The sequence below is a fragment of the Pseudorca crassidens genome, chromosome 14, assembly GCF_039906515.1.
Source record: "Pseudorca crassidens isolate mPseCra1 chromosome 14, mPseCra1.hap1, whole genome shotgun sequence".
NCBI classification, from domain to species: Eukaryota; Metazoa; Chordata; class Mammalia; order Artiodactyla; family Delphinidae; genus Pseudorca; species Pseudorca crassidens.
This window is the reverse complement of record NC_090309.1, coordinates 46,533,773-46,556,932: the sequence shown is the minus strand read 5'-3', so window position 1 is coordinate 46,556,932 and position 23,160 is coordinate 46,533,773. Positions and strand designations below refer to the sequence as shown.

General features: G+C 37.8%; 3 protein-coding genes across 16 annotated transcripts in view; 2 read left to right on the top strand and 1 right to left on the bottom strand.

Annotated features, from left to right (window-relative positions):
• Positions 1-23,160, bottom strand: part of ASB3 (ankyrin repeat and SOCS box containing 3) — a 151,791-nt gene that overhangs the window by 73,190 nt on the left and 55,441 nt on the right. Inside the window, exons 1-2 of one of the 4 annotated variants that reach the window (XM_067705066.1) lie at positions 22,110-22,284; positions 10,135-10,273 (exon numbers count right to left, since the gene is read on the bottom strand). The exons of 2 other annotated variants lie outside the window; for them this stretch is intronic. The gene's annotated coding sequence lies outside the window, so the exon portion shown is untranslated. Of the gene's footprint in view, positions 1-10,134; positions 10,274-22,109; positions 22,285-23,160 lie in introns of those variants that run through there. One more of the 4 variants, XM_067705063.1, reaches the window with a different exon arrangement.
• Positions 29-7,542, top strand: CHAC2 (ChaC glutathione specific gamma-glutamylcyclotransferase 2). 2 transcript variants are annotated; one of them, XM_067705076.1, is made up of 3 exons: positions 32-281; positions 5,069-5,104; positions 6,682-7,542. In XM_067705076.1, exons 1-3 carry the CDS (start codon positions 147-149, stop codon positions 7,075-7,077), a joined length of 567 nt encoding a protein of 188 aa, XP_067561177.1. In that variant the 5' UTR covers positions 32-146; the 3' UTR covers positions 7,078-7,542. The 2 variants fall into 2 exon arrangements, with proteins under 2 accessions (XP_067561178.1, XP_067561177.1); XM_067705077.1 differs by lacking the exon at positions 5,069-5,104 and having other exon boundaries at positions 29-281.
• The window catches only part of ERLEC1 (endoplasmic reticulum lectin 1), a 38,993-nt gene continuing 38,155 nt past the window's right edge, over positions 22,323-23,160 (top strand). For 7 of the 10 annotated variants that reach the window (XR_010934556.1, XM_067705071.1, XM_067705075.1 and 4 more), the window contains exon 1: positions 22,323-22,675. Coding sequence is in view for 7 of the 10 variants with exons in the window: in XM_067705071.1 (XP_067561172.1) it covers positions 22,514-22,675 (162 nt within the window). In the remaining 3 variants the exon portion in view is untranslated. The remainder of the gene's footprint in view (positions 22,676-23,160) is intronic. The other 3 variants (XR_010934557.1, XR_010934558.1, XM_067705069.1) reach the window with 1 other exon arrangement.

The window sequence follows — 23,160 nt, the reverse complement described above, 5'->3', positions numbered from 1 at the left end:
CTTTGCGTCCCCAAGCAGGGAGTGCAGACTTTGCGCCTGCGCAGCCGGTTTCTTGCGTCCGGAAAGCTGTAGTCCCTGCCTGCAGTTCAGAGACCACGCCGAGGGGACAGCCGCCGCCACCACCAAGGAGGAAGAGCAAGGGAAGGATGTGGGTTTTTGGTTACGGGTCCCTCATCTGGAAGGTGGACTTCCCCTATCAGGACAAGGTGGTTGGATATATCTCAGGCTACAGCAGGCGCTTCTGGCAGGGCAGCATCGACCACCGCGGGGTTCCCGGCAAGGTGAGGCGCTAACCAGTCCCCCACACTTACTGACCCCGGCTCACTGCTCCCCATCTCCTGGCCCAGCTCTGTGGGACTTAACACCCCAACGGCCGAGTAAACTCATGAAATAGTTTATAATGCTTCTACCTCTCTCTGTGTACCTTCCTCGGCCACCTGCCCCCGACTCCCTCTCAAACCAAAGGCAGTCCTTCCGAAGCCACTTGACATGCTTGGTGGTAGGTAGTTCTTGAAGAGGAAGAAGCGTGGGCGTAAACTCGCACAAGGCTAACGTGCTGGGAGGGGACCCCATCTCTTGGCAACTACTGCCCCCCCCCCAAAAGGTGGGAAGATAAACCTTCCTGTCACCACGGAGTTGAAATACTAAAATCAACTAGCAAATTCAGCTTTTTTGCAATTAAGTTTATTGGCATTTCTGCATTCTGCCAGGCTTTGACTGGTCTGAGGTTAAACGTGCATGTTATTTCTGGGGTTTTTTAGTATCTTTCCAAAGGTTTTATTTTATGACACCTAAGGTCACAGAAGAACTAGTTTCCAAAATTACCTTACTTTGATCACGTTGGTTGTCCGGTACTTCCCAAGTTAAGTGAGTCCCGCTTTGTTACCTAAATAGCAAAGTACCAATACTATGTCCAGCATTATTTTAATGTTTTTTTCTCAGTGGTTCTCCTCTAAATTATAAATGCAAAATGTAAGTTCTTTGATCCATTTTTCAGTCAGCCATGCAGAGACATTTATCTTAATATATGTGAAAAGAGAGTAAGAGCTCACTGCTTATGCAAATCAGCCTCATTTTGGCTGCAAAACAACTAATCCATAAGGAAAACTAAATTTTGAGTAACTGATAATTTGGATAAGTTGAACACTTCTTATAGTTAACCTCCTAACTTTTAGAAGAGTACAAAGTGTTTAATTGCTTACATATTCTCTAAAATACTCTGAGAGTTATATGAGCTTGATTACCACTTTTTTAAAAAAGAAATTAATATTGCCTCAAAAGCACAATATCTAAAATGCTAGAAATCAGATGTAGCAAGAGATTGAGGTTAATTCCAAAGAAATACCTGTAGCCTTGCATCATGGAAAAGGGAAGAGAGGAAGGCTGTAGTTTGCACCTGCTCATCAATGAGCCATAGGATGGAAATCACAAAAAGTTAAAAGCTGTTCTACCTCAACTAGAGTTGGTGAATTAAGAATTTGGCTTTAAGGTAGACAGATGACTTGAAAACAGAGGGCTGATTTACCACAAATGCACATTTACAGGCCAACAGAAACTTCATGGCCAAGGTATCTCCAAGAGCGTTATAAAATAATATTTAAGACTTCAAAGAACTAAGTTAAATAAAATGCCTTTTGAGTTGTCAGATATGGGCACTTAAAACTGCCATTCTGAAGAAGAATGCCTTAACCCAGGCTTCAATTTCAATGACCAAGTATTAATTACTTACGAGCACGGTTATATAGCATATTTTACTACTCTAGTCTCAACCAAAATGTTTGTTTGGTACACAGCATAATGAGTTATGTACACCGTCAAAACAAACTGATGATAAGAAACTGTCATGCCAATACAACAGTTCATGAGTCTTTAAAAAAGAAGAAGGTAGCTATAAAAGCCAATATCTCTCTTTTTACTTAAATATACTAAAATATAGGGCAGGAAATTTGGGGAAAAAAACTGCAGTGGCTAGTAGTTTGATACCTACTTTTATTTAAAGAATCCATCCTAGCATATTAAAGGAAAGCCTAAGGCACTAAACATTTTCTAAATATAATGTTCTATTAAGAAAACTGGAAAGAACATTATCTTACTTCACATTTTTTATTATAATGGATCACCAGCCTTTTATAAATATTAACTGTCTGACAAACAAGAATATAAAAGGCTACAGAAATATCTAGCAAATTAGAATAACGTAAATGCTATATAGGACTATGTTTTTACAGCAACATATGCTTCTAGTGAGCATATGATCATTACATATGAAACGTGATATTATTAAACAAATGTTGGACTCATTTCCACATAGTGCAATGTGACATTTGTAGGAAAAATACCAAACTTACTTTCTTTACTAAATTATGCTTTCTTTTTAGCTTCATTTAACTTTAGTATCTTCCTAAGTTTAATTAAGCATCTCATTTATTTCTAACAAAACTGGCCAGTTCTCATCAAATTAAGGATTTATTTAAATGTGAAAAAATTTTCATATCAGAAAGAATATATTTCAATTTCAAAAAGAGAAAACATTTTAACACAAGAGATAATCATGAATATTTACTAAATCCCTCACTTTTCTAGATGTAGATCAGAAACATTACTCATTACCCAATGAAAGCACCCATCATGACTCATATTTCACAGCATACTCCAATCCCATTCAGCTTCCAAGACCCCTTCTTCAGTTTCAATACCCCCAAAACACATTTAAGTGCATTTACAAATTTACATTGTTTCCCAATAATATATTTTATTTTAGGGACAAACAGCTTAAATTTTAGAAAATATTTCTGAGTCAATATATCAGTAGTGCCAAGAGTCAATGTCTGTTTCATCCATAAGCAGTCACAGGGACAAATCTATTTTCCCTTAATGACTCCCTATATATGCTCTTTGTTTTCTGTTTCAATTGCCACCACCTACATCGAGGACTTTACTACCTCTCCTCCTTTCAACAATTACTACTGAGTACTCACATGTAAGTGGGAGACACCTATGCAAACAACAATACCTGATAAGTGCTATAAGGGAAATGAATAAAAGGAGCAATGAGAGTTTAGAAGGAGCTGCTGCAAAGTCATCTGGGCAGACAGCCAAGCCTTTATGGAGAGAGTGGTGGGAGGATATCCAAGGGATTCTAAAGAAGGAAAGGCATTCCACACTGGGAACTAGTAAATCCAAAGATGTGAGTGTCTGTAAAAGTTATAAATAATTCATTACAGCTTGAGAGGGAAAGTGGTTAAGAAATGAGGTTTGTAGTTAACTCATGCAAAATAATTATTTTATCCTGTAGAATATTACAACCCTGAAAAATTCAAAGCACAGAAGTGAGTGGCCCAATTTTTGCACCAGAAAGTCAATCTAGGGCCAAGTAGAGAACAGTCTGGAGGCAGGCAGCGAAATCCCTAAGGAGACAACTGAAGGATGAAGAGAAACCAGATTCAGAAGATAATCAGAAGATAGAGCTACCAAAAATTGGTGACTAGTCTGGTGAAAGGGGAAGGAAAGAAAAGGTGGAATGCAGAACTTGTCCCCTCCACCACTAACATTTCTTACGCACAGTCCACCTCCTTCGCACTTGAACGTGCATACTATATACTTTACCACACCATCTTCCCAAAGCACTTCTTTTATCATGCCAGTCACCTACTACTCAAGTGCTACAGTAGCTCTTCATTTCCTTTTTCTCCCAAATTTCAGTGGCTTCTTCTTTTCCATTGACCCCCAGTTTCAACTCCAATCTCAAATCTGACTCTATCCTATTTCTCCAGTTATGTTTCTGAGTCATCTTCCATACATGGAGGACCCTCTGCTAAAGTCAGACACTTGGCCTGGTATAATCTTGCTTCTAGACCCTCACTCATCAATCATGAGTCACAGTGCCCTTTTGCCAGAATTTTGTCCTTCTTTCTGACCACCCAAGACTCAGAATTCTTACTGCACTTAATAAATAGTATACATCATAGCCCTTAAGTATTCTCTACCTATTTCACATGTTAAGTTCATATTCCAGAATTACAATATAAGCTCTTGAAAGCAGGAATCAAGGTTTTATCTTCTCTACAGCACAGAATGGGTATTCAATAAATAGCTCCATATTCACTTTGACATTGAAGGTAACATGGCAATAACTACATGACCCACACCAATATATGTATCTTCACTTTAGCATTATCTTAAATAGAAAATAAGTCAAATATAAATGTCCAACAATACAAGAATGTTTAAATTATAGTTGACAGTAGAATATTATGCAACTATTAAAATGGATGAGAAGACAAACAGTAAAATATAATTAAATAAAAAACATAATCCAAAATTCTATGTGTTCCGTGATTATGAATTATCTATACAAATGGACAAAGACTAGAAGGAAATAGCAACAAGGATGACACAAATATCTGAATGATGTAAGTTCGCTATGTGCCACACAATAGGCATACAAGTAGGTAAAATTGTGGCTTACAACTCAACTTTCTCACTAATGATAACATGTCAGTAGACACAGACTTTGGCACCAGGTAGGAATTGTATTTGAAAAAAAAAAAATGCAAATTCTTAGACTGCTCCATACCTACAGAATCAGGAACTACCTCCAGGTAATTCTGATCTACACTTAAGTTTGAGAACCACTTCCCAATAGGAAAGCACCCTGGAATGTCATGTTTTCTTCCTCAGTGAAACTATAGCAATCTTTTTTTCCTGAAGAGAAAAAAGTGATCACAACATTTATTTATAATTGCTTCTTCCTTTTGCTTTTCATTTTAGATGAGCCTTAGTTAGTCACATGTGTGTGTTTTTTAATATATCCATTCTAAGTGAACATAATATACCTGTTATATACAAATTAAAGAGAATCTTTTAGAAAGGCCAAGATAATTTGGATAAGGTAGACTCTCTTAATTCATTTTAAAATTTATCATAAAAAATAAGTACTTTTGAAAAAGTGTTTAGTATGAGCAAACAAAGTTAAAATATTCCATGTCAACAGTAAGTTGCTAATGCTCAGTTATTGAACTTTAATTCGGGAAAAAAAATATTTTTTTTTTTTACTTTTTTAAAACAGCCCGGAAGAGTTGTGACTCTTGTTGAAGATCCTGCGGTATGGTATAATTATTCTTTTTTGTATAGTCTTTAATCATAAAATGTTAAGATGTTTCTCAGTTTTAATAATCAATGAAATTTTATTAGCAGTCATCACAGACAATTTGAACTACACTGGGTCTAGAATTCCTCTCTGTATTTGTTGTATTTCTTTTCATCTGTTGGGAAAAGCTGAAATACAGAATTCAAGGTAGACAACAAAAAAAAAATGGCATATAGTCTCATTTTTCCTTTCTTGATGAGTTTATTGACTGAGAATTTTGTGGTTTCCTTTGAAATTAATGGAGCCTGCCCTCAGACAGACTACCACTAAGAATCAAATGAAACCCTAAAGCTTTCCTCACATTTGCTAGGATTCTAATATTTCAGCAAAAATCCCAGTCATGAACTATCACTTTCTTTACTGCCTAATTTTATCAAGAGCACAAGAGGTTTTTTAAAGTTTAGAGCACTAGAAAACTTTTATTTACCTGGTAGTTCTCTGTTTCTTAAATATTTTCAATCATTTTACTGAGATCCAAATTTTATATTATGAAGTTAAATATTTAACTTTAGAAAGGACTCTGATATATAAAATCAAGCAGCTAGCAACAGCAGATGAATGGTGAAATTATGAAACGCTTTCATAACTTACATTAGGAAAAGCATCTATAAAAATGGCTTCAAACTGGTAAAACTCCTAATTAGAGTTAATAAAACCACTTTGTTTCTATAGAATGTTAATTTATTCAAGATGCTTAGCAACCTAAAGTTTAATAATCAAGTTAATAATTAAAGGTTGTCAAGAAACTAGAAAATCTGTGTTACAAACTATAAATCTTGCTTATATCACAGATATTTTATTAATACTACAAAGAATCTTTGCAGCTGAAGTACACTGCTTTTACTGACACTGTTCATGGGCTCTCTTGACAAAGAGGTTGCCATTTAGTATTCTGGATGGAGTAATTTACAAAGGATATTTGAAAGTTTAGGCAGTGAAGAAATGAACAGATAAATGAACCTATCGCCTTAATAGTTGATTACTTTATTACAGAGCTTTTAAAATACAGAACACTTTCTGCAAATAAGGGAACACCAAATATATAAGTGATACTCACCTCCAGCTGAAGGGGGTTGGGGGTCAAACCCCTCCCAGCCAGCACGCCAACACTTATATCCAGAAGCCCTGAAGTAGGCTTCAGGGTGGCTACAACACTCCCTGAAGCAGTTTGGAAACTGCTGCCCCTATACCATTAGTGAAATGTTTATGGATTTAAAGCTTTAGAACTATATTTAATGACTAAATGAAGACCTGGTATTTTAATTTCAGTCCCATTAGTTAAAAGACAAAATTTGAAATACTTAAACAAAGATAAATATCCTGGTATACAAGGAAATCATTTATTCAGATTGAAGAATGTAAAATGCTGATTTCCTTTACTGTTTAGTATATACCTGTTTGGTGCACATTAAGTGAGGCAAAACTGCACTGATTTCTAAGAATATACAAGATATTTTCTTACATCATAATATATCTTCACCTATTTTAGCCTTGTAAAAACTAAATAATATATTCTTTTCATTTTTCAACAGGGTTGTGTATGGGGTGTTGCTTACAAACTGCCAGTAGGAAAGGAAGAAGAAGTAAAAGCATACCTTGACTTCAGAGAGAAAGGAGGCTACAGGACCACAACAGTCAATTTTTATCCAAAAGATTCCACAACAGAACCATTCACTGTGTTGCTATATATTGGAACATGTGATAATCCTAATTATCTTGGTCCTGCACCTCTGGAAGACATTGCTGAACAAATTTTTAATGCAGCTGGTCCAAGTGGAAAAAATACAGAATATCTTTTTGAACTTGCAAATTCCATTAGAAGCCTTGTGCCAGAAGATGCAGATGAGCATCTTTTCTCTTTGGAAAAATTAGTAAAGGAACGTTTAGAAGGAAAACAGAACTTCAATTGCTTAAAAAGACCTAACTGACTTTTCCCAACAAGCAGAGCTTTTAGTCCTCAGAGAACAGCACAATGGCATTATGATTTGTAAACGTGTTTACTTGAAAATCTTAGTTGTGTTTAATGTTGTAGTCAAGATATCATCTAAATTTATAGTTTAATTGCAAGTGGCCTGAAACACATACATATTCAAGATATTGGGGTATAGTTAAAGAAAAAATTTGTTTCAATAATATAATGATTTTCCAGCTATGTGATATTAAATACTTGCTCATGAGAAGTGAGTTCTTTAGAAAAATATGATGAAGGACTCAGTTCAGAACTTGTTTTTACCTGAGTAAATATAATTCTGTTATTTCATACCACAGTACTATTTTGAAGTTATAGAGAATTAAACCAAAAGACCAGTAAACATAATAAGGTTATACCTTCAATATATTCCCATACATCAACTCTGTAATCATGGTTTAAAATAAATAAGCTTAAAATAACATGTAATTAGAAACGTATGGTAATATAGATAAGATTTGGGCCTTGAATGTGAATCTCCTTATGTAGGTATTAAATGAAATCCTTTCCAATTTAAGCCAAAATATGCATTTTAATATAAAAATTTCCTTGGAATTATAATGTACTATACCTCTCCATTTTTGAATAAATGTATTTTACTACATGGAAAAAACCCTTTCAGCAAGAAAAGCACAAATTATACAAATCATGTCTACTAACAATGTAGTCTAGTCTGTCACTCACTTTGTATTAATCTTATACTGAAACTTAAAAAAAAAAAGATGGGCTATCTGATATTACAAATTAACAGAAACATATAATGAAAGTTTGCTGTTTGAAATGGTGTTTAGAATTGTAATATTTTAAAGAAGTGGTATTACCTGATCATTTGCTACACAGCTTTTTTTTTTCCTTCTTACATCTTGTCACCTAAAGGTATCCACTAAGTAGTGTTGATGATGCCACTCAAGTAGGAAACATATATGTGCATTATTAACTCATGTAAAAGTAACTTTGATTCAAACTAATCAGATTATTTCTTATTATAGGTGATATCCTTCTCAACAGGACATATAGTCTCTGTTATACAGTCAACATGAAAAGAATTTCAGTATCACATTAAGTCTAATGTGAAACTAATAATTAGTACAGAAGTTTTTCATGTAAAATAAAATAAAGCTGTCCTACATAGTAGGAACAGTAGTCCTTTTCAGGTTTTTTTAAATCTGTTAACACATTACTTGATAATTTACTCAGCTACATGACTATTTTAAATATTTTCCAACATGTTCAATATTAGTTTTCTAGAAGGCATTTCACTTGTCCTGTACAACAGGAAGAATACTAACATTCATTAATGAATACCTCATAAGGATGTACTAGGCACTATACATACAGAATCATCCTCTGAGCATGTTTCCATAGTAACTTGCACACAATTAACACATCTAGTAAGCAGCAGAAGTCCATGTCTCTGCTAAAGCACAAGATCTTTCTACAATATATTTAAAAATCCACTTGAATTTAACTGTCTTTACTAACCTGCATCTCTTTTTCAAGAGGTAAACAAGATTTAACTTTTTGTGTAACGACATAGTACGTGACTTGTTACATAGAGATGTTAATTTTGATAGATGCATACAGATTTCCACAAATATAATGAGCCTATCCAAGATTCACATGCCATAGCTCAGAATCACATAGGTGTATTCAGAGATCCAGCCTTAGTGACTCTTCTACCATTTAATGTATAACTATATTATGAAATATCAAGGGAGAGGGATTACTTTGGGTTCCCCATTTATGTGTCTTTCTAGACTCTCAGTTAGAAGTTAATTAGAAAATACACATGTGGTATACCATCAATATTTATAGGGAAGCCATGATCCAAATAGCCCAGGGACAGGGACCTTTCATTTTCAGTGGGATGGAGAGAAACATGACTCAAATGGAGAAGATAAACAATACTGAATTAGAGAGAAGCTAGGGTTTGGAGCCCACAAGCTAGTAAGAATCATAAAGGTACTAAGTTATCTAGAGCATAACATTTTTGTTAGCAAAACTGCAAGTCTCTTTATAGCCCTTGGAGGTCACTTTCAAAACAGTCTCTCTAATTCTGCCCTCATCACACACACATAACTCAGACTCTCATTCCTCAGAGAATAAATCTTATTAGCTAGGTGTTCAGTTTTAGGAATTCAAGAAAAGTATGAATGTAAACCCTACATAGAGAAAGTAAACCTTTAATGTAAATCTCTAATGGAGTAGATTTTTTAAAGTAGGTCTTTCTACTCCTACTCCAGGCCACTATTATATTTCCTTTCCCCACTCCCAAACAAATAACACATTCACTCTTCAGTCTACCAAGAACTGTAAGCACAGTCTAGATACCACCTGCATACATAAAAAGTTATCACTTAGGGAAACGAAGGTTGCTGTGATGTCAACTCTGAATATTTGAAAGCATGAAGGTGATCTATTCCTTCAAGACTGATTTTAAAACATTTTATAGTCAACATTTTATTCTATTATATTAGATTCCTCTTTTCCATAAAAACGTATCTTTTTTATTTTTTATTTATTTTTTTTATTTATTTATTTTTTTTTGGCGGTACGCGGGCCTCTCAACGTTGTGGCCTCTCCCGTTGCGGAGCACAGGCTCTGGACGCGCAGGCTCAGCGGCCATGGCTCACGGGCCCAGCCGCTCCGTGGCATGTGGGATCTTCCCGGACCGGGGCACGAACCTGTGTCCCCTGCATCGGCAGGTGGACTCTCAACCACTGCGCCACCAGGGAAGCCCAACATATCTTTTTAAAATTATAACTTTGGAAGAGTTGTGAATATAAATGTAAGCATCATCCTCCTATAATTTACATCCCTGATTCTAAGTCAGTTATATGATAAATGTGCTTAAAATTCCCTCTCATCATATCACATCGAAATCTACGTATCAAACAGGGTATTCCAATTATGCCTATCTTTTTCAACAAAAATACTGTGACTATATTTTCTATGAATTTATTCAGCTTTTAACAATCTATTTTTATGAATTTCTAAAACTTTAAAATAAACTCACCCTAGGCACACATTAAAAATTCAACGAGGGGGCTTCCCTGGTGGCACAGTGGTTGAGAGTCCACCTGCCGGTGCAGGGGACACGGGTTCGTGCCCCGGTCTGGGAAGATCCCACATGCCGTAGCCTGCGCATCCGGAGCCTGTGTTCCGCAACGGGACAGGCCACAACAGTGAGAGCCCCGCATACCGCAAAAAAAAAAAAAAAAAAAAAAAAAATTTCAACGATTAGCAAATGATTTTTTAATCCTGTGGCTACTCTTCAAAGAATTTGAACTCCTGAAAAAGTACTAAAATTATTCTTCTAAATGTCAAATTTATATGATGAAAATTAGCTTTACTGAATTTCAGGGTTGTTTAATTCTTCTTAATGTTCATTTTACCTTTTTAAAATATTATATAGTTCAGTACCAACTTCTGGGGAGTTTTATTTAACTGTACTGAACCTCCCTGTCTTTATAAGTGGTTAGCCAATGCACATACATCTGGAAAAACCACCACTTAACCCTACAATTTCTTTCACTCTTCTAGCTTTCCTATCCTTTGCAGGAATTCTTAAACTACAGTGTTCTATTTCCTTATCAACTCATTTCAGTGTCCCTCCAATCTAATTTTACTCTGCTGTACTCTACCCAATCAGTGTAGTCTCAGGTCTCCAATGACCCCTTTCTGATTCAACCCAAAGATCTCAGTCCTTCATTCTTCTTTACAACTCTGACACATCAGACACTAGTGACTGTATCACTAAGGCCAAAAAAGCAGAACATTTCACTGCATTTCTATTTACATCTTTGACTACTGTTTATCAGATGCACAAACTCATCGAACCCTAGGCTTCAATTACCATCTTTATTTAGAAAACTTCCAATCTCTAGCCTACTCCCTCAAACTCTTTACAAATCTATACGTCTTATATGTAAGGTACCTCTAGTTGAGCTATATAAACAGCTGAAACTTAGTGTATTAAAAACATAATTCATCTCCTTTCCCAAAGAAAACTGTTGTCCCACATTACTTCCCTGTACATGACACACATTAAATGTTGAACAATGGACAGACCAGAAAATACAACAAACAAGTTTAAAATATCACCAATTCACAGGCTTTTGCAGAAAATATTTTCACAATTTTTACAAAATGTAGTTGTGTTCCTTGTTTATAATAAATTTTAGCATTTTATTTAAAATTTTATATAACTCAAAGCAAAGTGAGCAGGGAAGCCCTGAAGCCTATCTGTGATACGACTTAAAAGTTATGTGTTGGTAAGACCTATCCTTCAAGTATGAGCTGCAACGTTTCTCAACTAAAATAAGAACCTTATAATACGGCAAGAGCCAAGAGTTTCTTACACCTTCTGCTTGCCTCCAATCTTATTTCTTCTTTCCAGCACATATTCTTCTCTGTACTCAGAATTATCTTTCTAAAATATGAAACTAATCTAGTCAGTAATCAAAATGCCTCTCAGGGCATACAAAATAAAGTTCAAATTCTTTAATCTGGTATTCAGCTACATACAACCTGGTGTCAGCATATTTGTCACATTTCACTTCCCACTAGTGCACATCCCCCATGTTCCAGTCACACCATCATCCTCAACCATTAAGACCTAGCAAAAAAGAGGGACTAATGATAGGTGGCAAGCAATCACTATGCAGCAAGACTACTAAGATAAAAAAGATAGCTCCCAGCTATCAAGAACCACATTTGGTGGAGAGACACACAAGCAAGCAAATCAATGTTACTTACCAGAAAGGCTGGGACATAAGATCAGAGAAAGCTTCACAGAAAAAAATAAACTGTTGCTCATGTATCAAAGAATAGTAGTTAACACTTATGGAGCACTTACTATAAATGCCAAAATCTATTCCTAGTACTTTACACATATTATTCCCCAATGAGAGACAAAAAGAGTTTAACTTAAACAAACATTAATAATAACTATCACTGAATACTTACAACATGCCAGGCACTGTGCTAAGCACTAAAAAGGAACAAAATGGAATTAAGGTCTTTAATTTTGGGGAAAGAAAAAAAAAACAGTGAGAGATGGCAGGTTTTTCATTTTGTACCTCCACTGTTAAGTTTTAACCCCAATGAGATTCTTTCCTGAAACAGGACAAAGTTAAAAGAATTTTTTAAAAAGATTCATTTAATTACCCGTATTCTAAAGTCATAATTTTTTAAAATTTAAACAGATGTGTTTTGCCCAATATTCTCAACAACATTGATTGATTTATTCAACATATACCTATCAATTACCTACTTTGTGTAAGACAAACTAAGCATATGCATTTTCTTCCACTTCCTAGCAAAATCCCACTGAAGTGCATTCATGCATTCTAGAAGGAGAGCAGATGGGATTATATTGAGGATTAAGCCAGTGCAGAGAAAACCACAGTCTAGAACAAACATGCAGGTGCACCTATATGCATGTGTACACACAAGAAAGCTGCAGCCATGCAGAAGCCTTTCCTGCCAGCAGAGTCTGAAGAAATACCAAACCTAGATACAGCAGAAAGGGGCTGTAGGACAAAAATCAGGATTCTTATAATATGTATATTAGATAGCCAAGCCAAACCTTTTATCTTACTCCTTTACACACAGAATGTCTAGGAGCAACAATGCTGGTTTTCAGCTAAAACCACAACTTTTTTTTTTTTTTTTTAATTTAACAATCTACCCTGAAAGCATTAGAACATCTTCATGCTCCACAACAAAGCCTTCCTTACTTGGGCACAGGGTGGAGGGAGAAGAGGAAGAGGCAGCTGTTTTCCTGCGTTTCACCCATGGACTCTAAAGTGAGGCACAACAGTTGATACCCTGCTCACTTACAAAGAGTTCAAGAATCCTTTGTTTGTTTTTTTAATTTTTGAGGAAGAGGAAAAGCAAAAGCACAAAAGGGTGAAAATAATCAACTCACCTTAAGGAAGCAGAGCTTTTAAACTTATAGATGTTTAAAGTTTGTAAGTGCTATCCTCAAAGAAATTCATGAAGACATTGCATCTATTAAAAATGAGCAACTGGAAACTATGGAAACAGGAAAAAAAAGAAACACTGACGAAAGATATTCAAAAAGGAGAACTGATAGTCAAAGGAAATAGATCTCTTGAATTGATCTTCCACATTACCTAATTTTTTTTGTCCTTTTTCTCTCTGTTTGGAAGAATCTATCTAAATGGTATTCTGAATAGAAAAGAGAAAATGAAGGAGAACAAAATTTAATAAGTGAACAAATGGGACTCATGGAGTGCAATGAAGGATAAATGAAAAAAGATCCACATCTAGAAAGAAATACTCTCATAAAGTATGATAAAACCAATGATAAAGAAAAAGAGTCTAATAAAACATTCCAGAGGAAAAAGTATATTACTTGCAAAAAAGAAGCAGAATCAACTGGCTTTAGTATTCTCGTCAGATATACTAGATGGTAAAAGGCAAAGGAATGATGTCTTCAAAGTTTCAAGCAAAACGAAATGATTGAACTATGAATTCTATTCACAAACTATTAACTGAGAAGGCAAGATAAATACATTTGCATATTATAGGCCTGTGAAAATTAAATTACCTGCTTTATATCTTTTCCCAAAAAAATTACTTCTAATTAGGTATACCCCAACAAGCTGGGAGGGAAATGTGAGACAAGGAGGACACGGAATAACATAAAACAGTAGATTTAACCCAGGAGAGTTACCCCAAAAAAACAAACATAGATAGATGGATAGACCCAATATAGATAGGTAGATATGCAACAGACTTGGAAAGCAACTAGTGTAAATTAGAACAAAGTGTTTGAGAGCTCAAAATATATCTTCAAGGGCTTCCCTGGTGGCGCAGTGGTTGAGAATCTGCCTGCCAATGCAGGGGACACGGGTTCGAGCCCTGGTCTGGGAAGATCCCACATGCCGCAGAGCAACTGAGCCCGTGAGCCACAATTACTGAGCCTGCGCGTCTGGAGCCTGTGCTCCGCAACAAGAGAGGCCGCGACAGTGAGAGGCCCGCGCATCGGGATGAAGAGTGGCCCCGCTTGCCACAACTAGAGAAAGCCCTCGCACAGAAACGAAGACCCAACACAGCCATAAATAAATAAATTAATTAAAAAAAAATTAAAAATATATATATCTTCAAGAACAAAATGGATTCATTTTAGCAAATATAGTACTAATTTTAGGGAGCTAAAAGGACACTTTAAGTGGCAGAGGATTAATACAATTACATTTCTTTCTCTGCAGTTCCAATTACACCTCTTGATTTTATACTGACTTGTACTTGCATAAGTACAATATTGTAAAGTTTATAGGTTTTCAATGCTTGAGAATCAACCTATAAACAAAGCACAGAAAAACTGAATAAAGTCACAGAACGTAGATGTTATAAACATATAGTAGTAGCCAATTGCAGAAGCAGTGAAAATGATAATAAAAGCTAACACATATTACATATTTAATACGTAATTAAAGCACTATGCTGAAAAAGCCTTACATGCAATAACTCATTGATTACAAAATGGCAACACTGAGAAGTGGCCAAAAGAATGTATTCAGGAGCAAGACTGTTTGGGTTTGATATCCAGTTCCACTGCTTACCAGTGTTATGACCTTGGGCAAGTTGCCATATTTTGTCAATATATTTATTTCATTTTAAGACTTCTGAAATTGAGATGAGTCTTACACTAGATGGCATGTCATAAATGTAACTGGTAGTGGTTATTTTCTTTGTTAGTAGTACAAAAAAAAAATAGTGAGCCCTAGAATCAATGGCAAAGGGGAACTGCTATAGTTTTAAACAGACTTTAAATTGGGATTGACATATATATACTATATATAAAATAGAAAACTAATAAGGACCTACTGTACAGCACAGGGAACTCTACTCAATACTCTGTAATGGCCTATATGGGAAAAGAATCTGAAAAAGAGTGGATATATGCATAACTGATTCACTTTGCTGTACACCTGAAACTAAAACAACATTGTAAATCAACTATACTCCAATAAACTTCTTTTAAAAATAAAAATAAAACAGCCTTTATGACAACAATTAAATGCAAGGCATGACCCCTGATTGGATCCTGAATGGGGGGAAAAAGGCCAATAAATGGTGAAAGTTGAAATCATTGTTATTTTTCTAAGATGTGATAGTAGTATACATCTTTGGTTATAGAGGAATCTTTTTATTCGTAGTCATTGATTTTTTTCAAGGTTCAGGACAGCTGTCTTGTAGAATGAGCCACATTTTTTGTTTGATAATTTTCTTATACCCAGGCTTGACAAGAATACTACACAGGTATGGTTATATATAGGTGTTGTACACATGAAGTTTTAAAAACTCATTCTTATACAAAATTCTTAACAGAAAATCCTTAGGAAAAACCATAAACAAAAATATAAAGCATAGGATTAAAAAAAGAAACATTCTAGCTTGATTTGAAATCAAATTTCCAATCTCCTTTCTTTTTCCTTGTACCTAAGAAATGAGTATGTACAATATTCACATTTGCACCTGGATATTTGCTAGCATTCTGTCACCTGTGAACATGATGTATTTTAACCAAAAATCTCTGAAGGCCAAAACTTTTCTCCTCATTTATTTTTCCCAAAATGTGTATCCCAGTCCTCTTAAGTCTTCTTGTTACCACAGAGTAAATTATATTTAAAGGAGTGATTGGAGGGGAAAAAAGATCAATATTGGAAATTAACAGAAATGGTCAATTACTATCTTAGGCAGCCTCTGGAGTAATTAGTGTTAAACAACCTCATTGCATACCAGCTGTTAATTTGAACAAATGTCTTTATTTTTATCGGTTTTTGCCCTTTATATCTCTAAATGAGAAAGTATTATAGAGATATGGGATAACTTTTAACTCAAAGCCCAAGTGGTTGGTTCTCATTTCTGTCTCAGAAAAATTTCAACTAGAAAAATAATTTAAAGTTTTATTCAACCATATTTTATAACATGGCACAGATATACAATTTTATACCTGTGTGTGAATTATATTAGAACATATTAACCTCTCTTGCGTTTCAGTTTCCTAATCAGTAAAATGAGGAAACAATAAAATTTAACTTCTGAGGTTATTACAAGGAATAAATCAATTATATAAATTTGTATCTATAAAGCGCTTAAAATAGTGCCTGGACACATCTATTAAATGAATGAAATACATAATAAATCTCAATCTTCATAATAGTTCTTACATCTCATATTTGTTATTTTCTCCATTTTAAAGGTAAGAAAACTGAGCTCTAAAGAGGTTAAGTAACGTGCCCAAGGTCACACATGTAGTAGGTAGGAACAGAATCTCACTAGCCTAACTCTTGAGCCCCTGCTCCTAACCACCTCACTATTCAGTTGTACAGAGTTTGCATATAGTTATTCAGCCATTGCCTTATTATTAGAAAATCAGATATCCAGTGTTTTTTTTTGCCATTACAGCTAATGCCACAATGAATTATCTTTATACATACATCCTTATGTGTCAGGGCTTTTGTATTTAAAGGAGAAAGTCCAAAAAGTAAAATCACTAGGCCAAAAGGTTTGCGTATTTTTAACTTTAAAAATTACTAATTTTGGGCTTCCCTGGTGGCGCAGTGGTTGAGAGTCCGCCTGCCAATGCAGGGGACACGGGTTCGTGCCCCGGTCCGGGAAGATCCCACATGCCGCAGAGCGGCTGGGCCCGTGAGCCATGGCCGCTAAGCCTGTGCGTCCGGAGCCTGTGCTCCGCAACAGGACAGGCCACAACAGTGAGAGGCCCGCGTACCGCAAAAAAAAAAAAAAAAAAAATTGCGAACTTAAAAAAGTTTATTATAGCAGGTCTGTCTTTCCTTTTACAGTATCTGGATTTCCTGTCTTACTAAAAAATACCATCCCTACTCCAATTATATGAATATTCTCCTAATTGCTTCACAGGGAAATATCTTTAACTCATTTACAATTTATTTGCTTTTTTTTGGCAGCGCTGCCTGGCTTACAGTCCCCGACCAGGGATCGAACACGGGCCCTCAGCAGTGAAAGCGTGGAGTCCTGACCACTGGACCACCAGGGAATTCTCACAATTTACTTTTTATATAATTTATGATAAGGTGATCTAGTTGGTTTTCCTATAGATGAATAGCAAATTCCACTATCAGCATTTATTGATTAAAACATCCTTTTCCCACAAAAGTGAAATAACACCCTTGTCACATATTAAATTCCTTATGTCATTCTCATACTCAAACCAAATTATTTTTGATCTCTATGTCTTGGGTTCATGCTCCTTCATCCCTTAGAATAGGCCTCACCCAGCTCTGTAAATCCGATTCCTACCATCCATTAAGGTCCTATACAAATGCCAAGACTATTTTATTGGTTTCCACGCTTCCTTCTTCTCATCCCTTGCTAGAGGTAATCACCCCCTCCTTTGAATGTCTGCAATACTTTATCTGCACAGTACTTCTCTAACAACGCTTCTCACTTTTAATATAATTAGTTATTTACAAGTCCTGTCTCCCTTCTTAGGTGGTAATATTTTGGTGGACTTGATCTATATCTAAGTCATTTTTTTAATATCTAAGTCATTTTTATAGCACCCTTAGTACTTTGGACAGTGCTTCCAAACCACATTTATTAGATGAATAACTGCACAACTTTCTTGATCTCTCCCCAGATCTGTAGTTCTGCAGCTAATTGAAAACTGCCACATTAAGATTAACTCCCTTGTGTACAGAAAAGCGTAGTTTTGCCAAATAAAGGGGAATTTTTCTGGAATCCATGAAGCAGAAATTTAAAATAAACAAAATTTAAGATTGTGTATTCTGTACCATATTTACATGAGAAAAAATCAAGAGACTATTAAATGAAGTAATTGACTATTTTTTCAAAATAATTTCTAGGCAATGATGGTGTTAATACAGATTCAGGACAATCTTCTACATAGTTACATTCAAAATTCTCTATGATGATAACTGCATAATGATGACATCAGTGCGAGGTAAGATTAAGTGCCTTATGGAATCATCAAAAGATACAACACAAACAGGAATCATAGGCAAAGTAGGTGTTCACTACACTGCAAAATTTTTAGAGTTCTAGAAACGTCCCCTGCTTGCCTCTAAATATCTTCCCACTCAGTGAGCTAATGCCTAAAACTTTACCATCAATATTCAAGCCTCTCATTTAAAAGTCTAAACCAGTGATTCTCAACCATGGGCCATTTTGCCTGCCAAGGGACATTTGGCAATGTGTGCAGACATTTCTGGTTGTCACAACTTGGCTGGGGGTGGGGGGAGGGCGGGGTTGCTATTAGCATCTAGTGGACACAAGCCAGGTATGCTCCTAAACGTTATACGACACACAAGATAGCCCCTCACAACAAGGATTTTCCTGGCCCAACATGTCAACATTGCCAAGGTTTTGAGAAACTGGTGTATATTCTGCTGAAATGCAAAAACATAATGTCTTTAATTTAACATACACATAAAAAAGCCTCCACTTCAATCCAATCAAGCCTTTCTTCCCCTCTGCTCCTCCTCCATGCTGTCAAATCCAGTGGTTACCTGCTTATCCTCATCTTCCACAACTCCTCAGCAGCATTTACTTGACTCAGCTAGCTGGTCATTCCCATGGTACACTTCTTTCTCTTGACTTCCTTGATATCTCAGTTTTCTGATTTTCTTTCTGCTTTACTGGGCACACCTCCCCAGTCCATTTCGTTAATTCTTCAATGCTGTTCAGTATCTAATGTTGCAATGACTCATCTTCCCTTTGTTATCCTCATTTTTTCCCTAAATGATGTCAGCCAGAACCAGTAAATCTATATGCTAATAACGCCAAAATTTATAACTCCAGCTCTGACCTCCTTACCTGAGCTTCAGGTTTATTTAACCAACATGTTAGCTGCAGTTGGATGTCTAACTGATATCTACAACTTAACATGTCCAGTAAATAAACTATACTCCAATAAAAATTTAAAAAAATAATAAAACTTAACATGTCCAAAACAGAACCCTTGATTCAGAAATTACTCTTATTGTAATCAAACCACATATGTAAGATGTTAACAACTGGGGAAATCTAGGTTTGATTCTTGCAACTATTATATAAGTTTGAAATCACTTCAAAATAAAAAGTAAAACAGACAAAAACACAGGGCTCCCATCAGTCCACATTCTTCTCTTCCCTTTTTCAGTAAACTGCACCACCAGTTCCTCATAAAACATATCTAGACATCATCATTAATTCATCTCTGTAAGAACATGTCACATCTAATCCACCAGCAAATTCAAGATGCTGTAGCTGAAAAATATATCCAAATTAGGCCACTTCTCCCCACCTCTGCTGCTACCAGCTTCCTAACTGGTCTCCCTGTTGCCATACTTGCCCCTCCATTAGTTTCCTAGGGCTGCCATACAACTAAGCCCACATGCTGAGGGCTTAGTTGCTCCACGGCGTGTGGCATCTTCCGAGACCCAGGCTCGAACCCATGTCCCCTGCATTGGCAGACAGATTCTTAACCACTGTGCCACCAGGAAAGTCCCAGGTCTGGGGGTTAGAAGTCTGAAATCAAGGTGTCAGCAGAGCCACGATCTCTATGAAACCTCTATGGGAGGATTTGTCCTTACCTCTTGCTAACTTCTGGTGGTTGCTGGCAAACTTTAGCGTTCCTTGGTTTGTAGACACATCACTTCAATCTCTGCCTCCATCCTCACAGAGCATTCTCTCTGTATATCTGTCTGTGTCCAAATATCCCTCTTCTTATAAAGACACTAGTCATTGTATTAGGGCCCACCCGAGTTCAATGATCTTAACTTTCCATCTGCAAAGACCCTATTTCCAAATAAGTTCACACTCACAGGTTCCAGGAGTTAGGACTTCAGCATATCCTTTTGGGGAACACAGTTCAGCCAATAACATTCTCTATAATCGGTTTTCCACACAGCAACCATAATGATCTTCACGAATGTACATCAGGCCACATTACTCTCCTACTTACAGATCTGTGTCCAGCTGGCCATCTCCTACCACTTTGCTCTTACACTCCAGCAACATTAGCCTTCTTTCTGTCCCTCCAACACACCAAGCTTTTCCTGCTGGAAATTGCTGTGTGGCTTCCTCTTCACCATTTCAAGTCACAACTCAAATGTCACTTCCTCACACAAGTCTGACCATCTACCTGAGCAGCATGTCCCAGAAGCATTCTCTTTCACACAACCCTAGTTTCTAAGCAGCAGTGACCATTACCAGAAATTATCTTACTTGTTTTTTATCTGTTACTTGAACATAAGCTCTATTGAGGCAGCTTCCATCACTATAGACCCAGAGACTAAACCAGGGCAGACAAATATTTTTCATTTTTATTTAGTCAAATACATCTCTTTTCCTTCATGACTTCAGGATTTCCTATCTTACACACCAAGATCATTGAATTATTCTCCTAAGTTTTCTTCTATTGTTTTCTTTTTGTTGTTCATTTAAATACCTAATCCATTTGGAATTAATCTTGAACTGAATGAACTGAATTAATCTGAACTGACTGCCTCTGTTCCTCTAAGAGAGCACTAATCTCCTGCTGTTGATTCCATCCCACACTATCTGCTGACTACACCGAAAAGCCCTAACGGACCATCTAGAAGGATGGTGCTGGAAATGCACTTCCCCACCTGCCTGATGAACTCCTATAAATCCTTAAAACCTCAATTCTAATGTCACCTCTCCTGGGAAGCCTTTCCTGTCCAATCTCTGCCCTTCTTTATATCTTCACTCTAACATCTCTCTACTGTATAATCTATAGTACCTGCCTCATAACATATATAAAGTACTTACACTAGTGCACGGAAGAAAGGCTATATAAATGTTAACTACTTTATTATATCACAATAGCTTACCATTATTTGTCTGTGTAATCTCCCTTGTTAGACCATGAGAGAAAGAGGACAGAGACCCATTTATTTGCCATTTAACAATCCCAGTGTTTGCACACGTATTAAGCATTAATAAGTAAATAAATTAATGAACAACACCTCAATTCTGGAAAAAAGTAATTTTCTTTGATGCTAAGGATTCCTTTTGTTTTAAAAAAGGAAATTTTTAAAACAAAAAATAGAAAAACAGACTGTTCTTCCTGCTTTTTGATTTGGCTCAAATTGCGCGGGGGGTGGGAGGGACGACGACACACAAGGGGCGACACAGTCTTTAGCAGATCTAGCACGGAGGTCTAGCTTTTCCCACCTCCAGAAAGACACAGACAGGTGCTATAGAACTAACACTGTATAACCCACTATATTAGAGATGAAAACAACGGCTTTTTTTTTAAGATGGGGAGGGGAATCCAAAACTTTTTGTGTTTTGAATAAAGTCAGAGATATCTGAACCTCATGTGAGTTCATAACCTCACATTCACCTGGCCCTGAACCCCACATAAAGCAACTTATCGGCTTCCTTAAAAAAACAGCAACCCCCCCCCCAAAAAAAAAAAACAGCAACCCAACACTTCAACTCTGGGATGAAAGAGACTCCCGTAAAGCAAAATATGTAGGGGCTGAGCTATCTAGCTGCCCTTCCCACAAGGAGATTCTCCGTCTAGGCCATCCTCGGAGAATTGCAGTATTCTTATACGAGGGGACGACAGGTTTCCTCGGCTCGGGTATCCCCGAAACCATGGCTGCGGAGACTGAGCCAACCCCCGCCCTGCGTTAGTCAGGAGCTGGAAGTAGTGAGGTGACCGCGGCCCACAGCAAAAGAGGCGGAGAGAAACTTCCAGCGGGAAAGATGAAGTGTACAGAAGCTACGTGCGAAGAAAAGGAAAAGCAGCGAGAGAGTAGAGCAGTCAGGAACACCGCCACTTCTCACTTCTCCTCGCCACCTCGAATTTTCTCATCTGAAGACCAGCACCCGCCCCGCTCACACTCTCCTGTAGCTGCTCCACGAGCGCCAAGCCGCTGCCCAGCCGGTGGAGAGCCGCGCGGGTGGCGGAAGGGAACAGCCGCCGCCTCCCGGACTCACCAGCTCTCCGTGCCGCCACTTCGCCGCCGCCGAAAGGGCTGGTCCGAGGCCCGTTCTTTGCGCGTCCGCTCCCGGGAAGCCGCTGCCTTCGCTCCCAGCCACGAGACTGCGGTTGCGCGCGACAAGGTAAGCCCGGCCGGCGTCCCGGCTTCCGTAGGCGGACGGCTCGGCGGCCCCGGATGTTGATATACCGCCTGCCCCGGAAACGGTGGCGGGAAGTCCAAGGGGGCGGGGGTGGTGTTGCTGGGCTCTCCGGAAGGAGACGTGGCGGCTGTTGGGGCCCGGGTTGCCTGGGCGCTTGGTAGTCCCGCCGCCTCCTCCTCCTCCTCCTCCTCCTTCCCCCTCTCCTCTCCACTGTGGGCCGAGGGGGTTGTGGCGGCGGCTGGAGAGCTCGGCGGCGGAGGATGGAGGAAGGAGGCGGCGGCGCGCGGAGTCTGGTCCCAGGCGGGCCGCTGTTACTGGTACTCTGCGGTCTCCTAGAGGCGTCCGGCGGCGGCCGAGCGCTCCCCCAGCTCAGCGATGACATCCCTTTCCGCGTCAACTGGCCCGGCACCGAGTTCTCTCTGGTCAGTGCCCTCGCGAACTCGGTAGCCATCTCTCTTCCTCCTGGCACTTAAGGGTTCGGCCCCTTCCCTCAGTATTCTGCGTTTTTTCCCCCTAGAACCTCCTCTGCGGGCGCATGCCTCCTTCCCCAATCCAAAGCTTCATCGACCCCGCGTTCATTCATTCAAACGGCAAGTGTTATCAGACACGTTCTGTGGATGTGCCCTCCATGCTACGCATTCCGGGATCCAGCGGTCACTTGCTCTCCCCTTTAAAAATCTGTCGCACTATACCTTAGCAACACTCCCACCCTGTGGAAGAAGCTTTTCTAGAACCACGTCAGGCGCACACATTTGTCTTCTTTGGAAAGTCCTCTGCAGCTCTTAACTCCACCAGCAGCCTTCTGTCCTTCAAGGAGTATTACACACCCTACCTACACAACCAGTTGTACTGCGGATATGAGTTCCCTCTCTCATATTCGTTCTTTCTCCCTTGTATACACACACAG

Coding starts and splice junctions, on each gene's coding strand:
- CHAC2 (XM_067705076.1), top strand. CDS start 147: ATGTGGGTTTTTGGTTACGGGTCCCTCATCTGGAAGGTGGACTTCCCC. Junction 282..5,068: donor ACCGCGGGGTTCCCGGCAAG/GTGAGGCGCTAA, acceptor TTTTTAAAACAG/CCCGGAAGAGTTGTGACTCT. Junction 5,105..6,681: donor CTCTTGTTGAAGATCCTGCG/GTATGGTATAAT, acceptor ATTTTTCAACAG/GGTTGTGTATGGGGTGTTGC.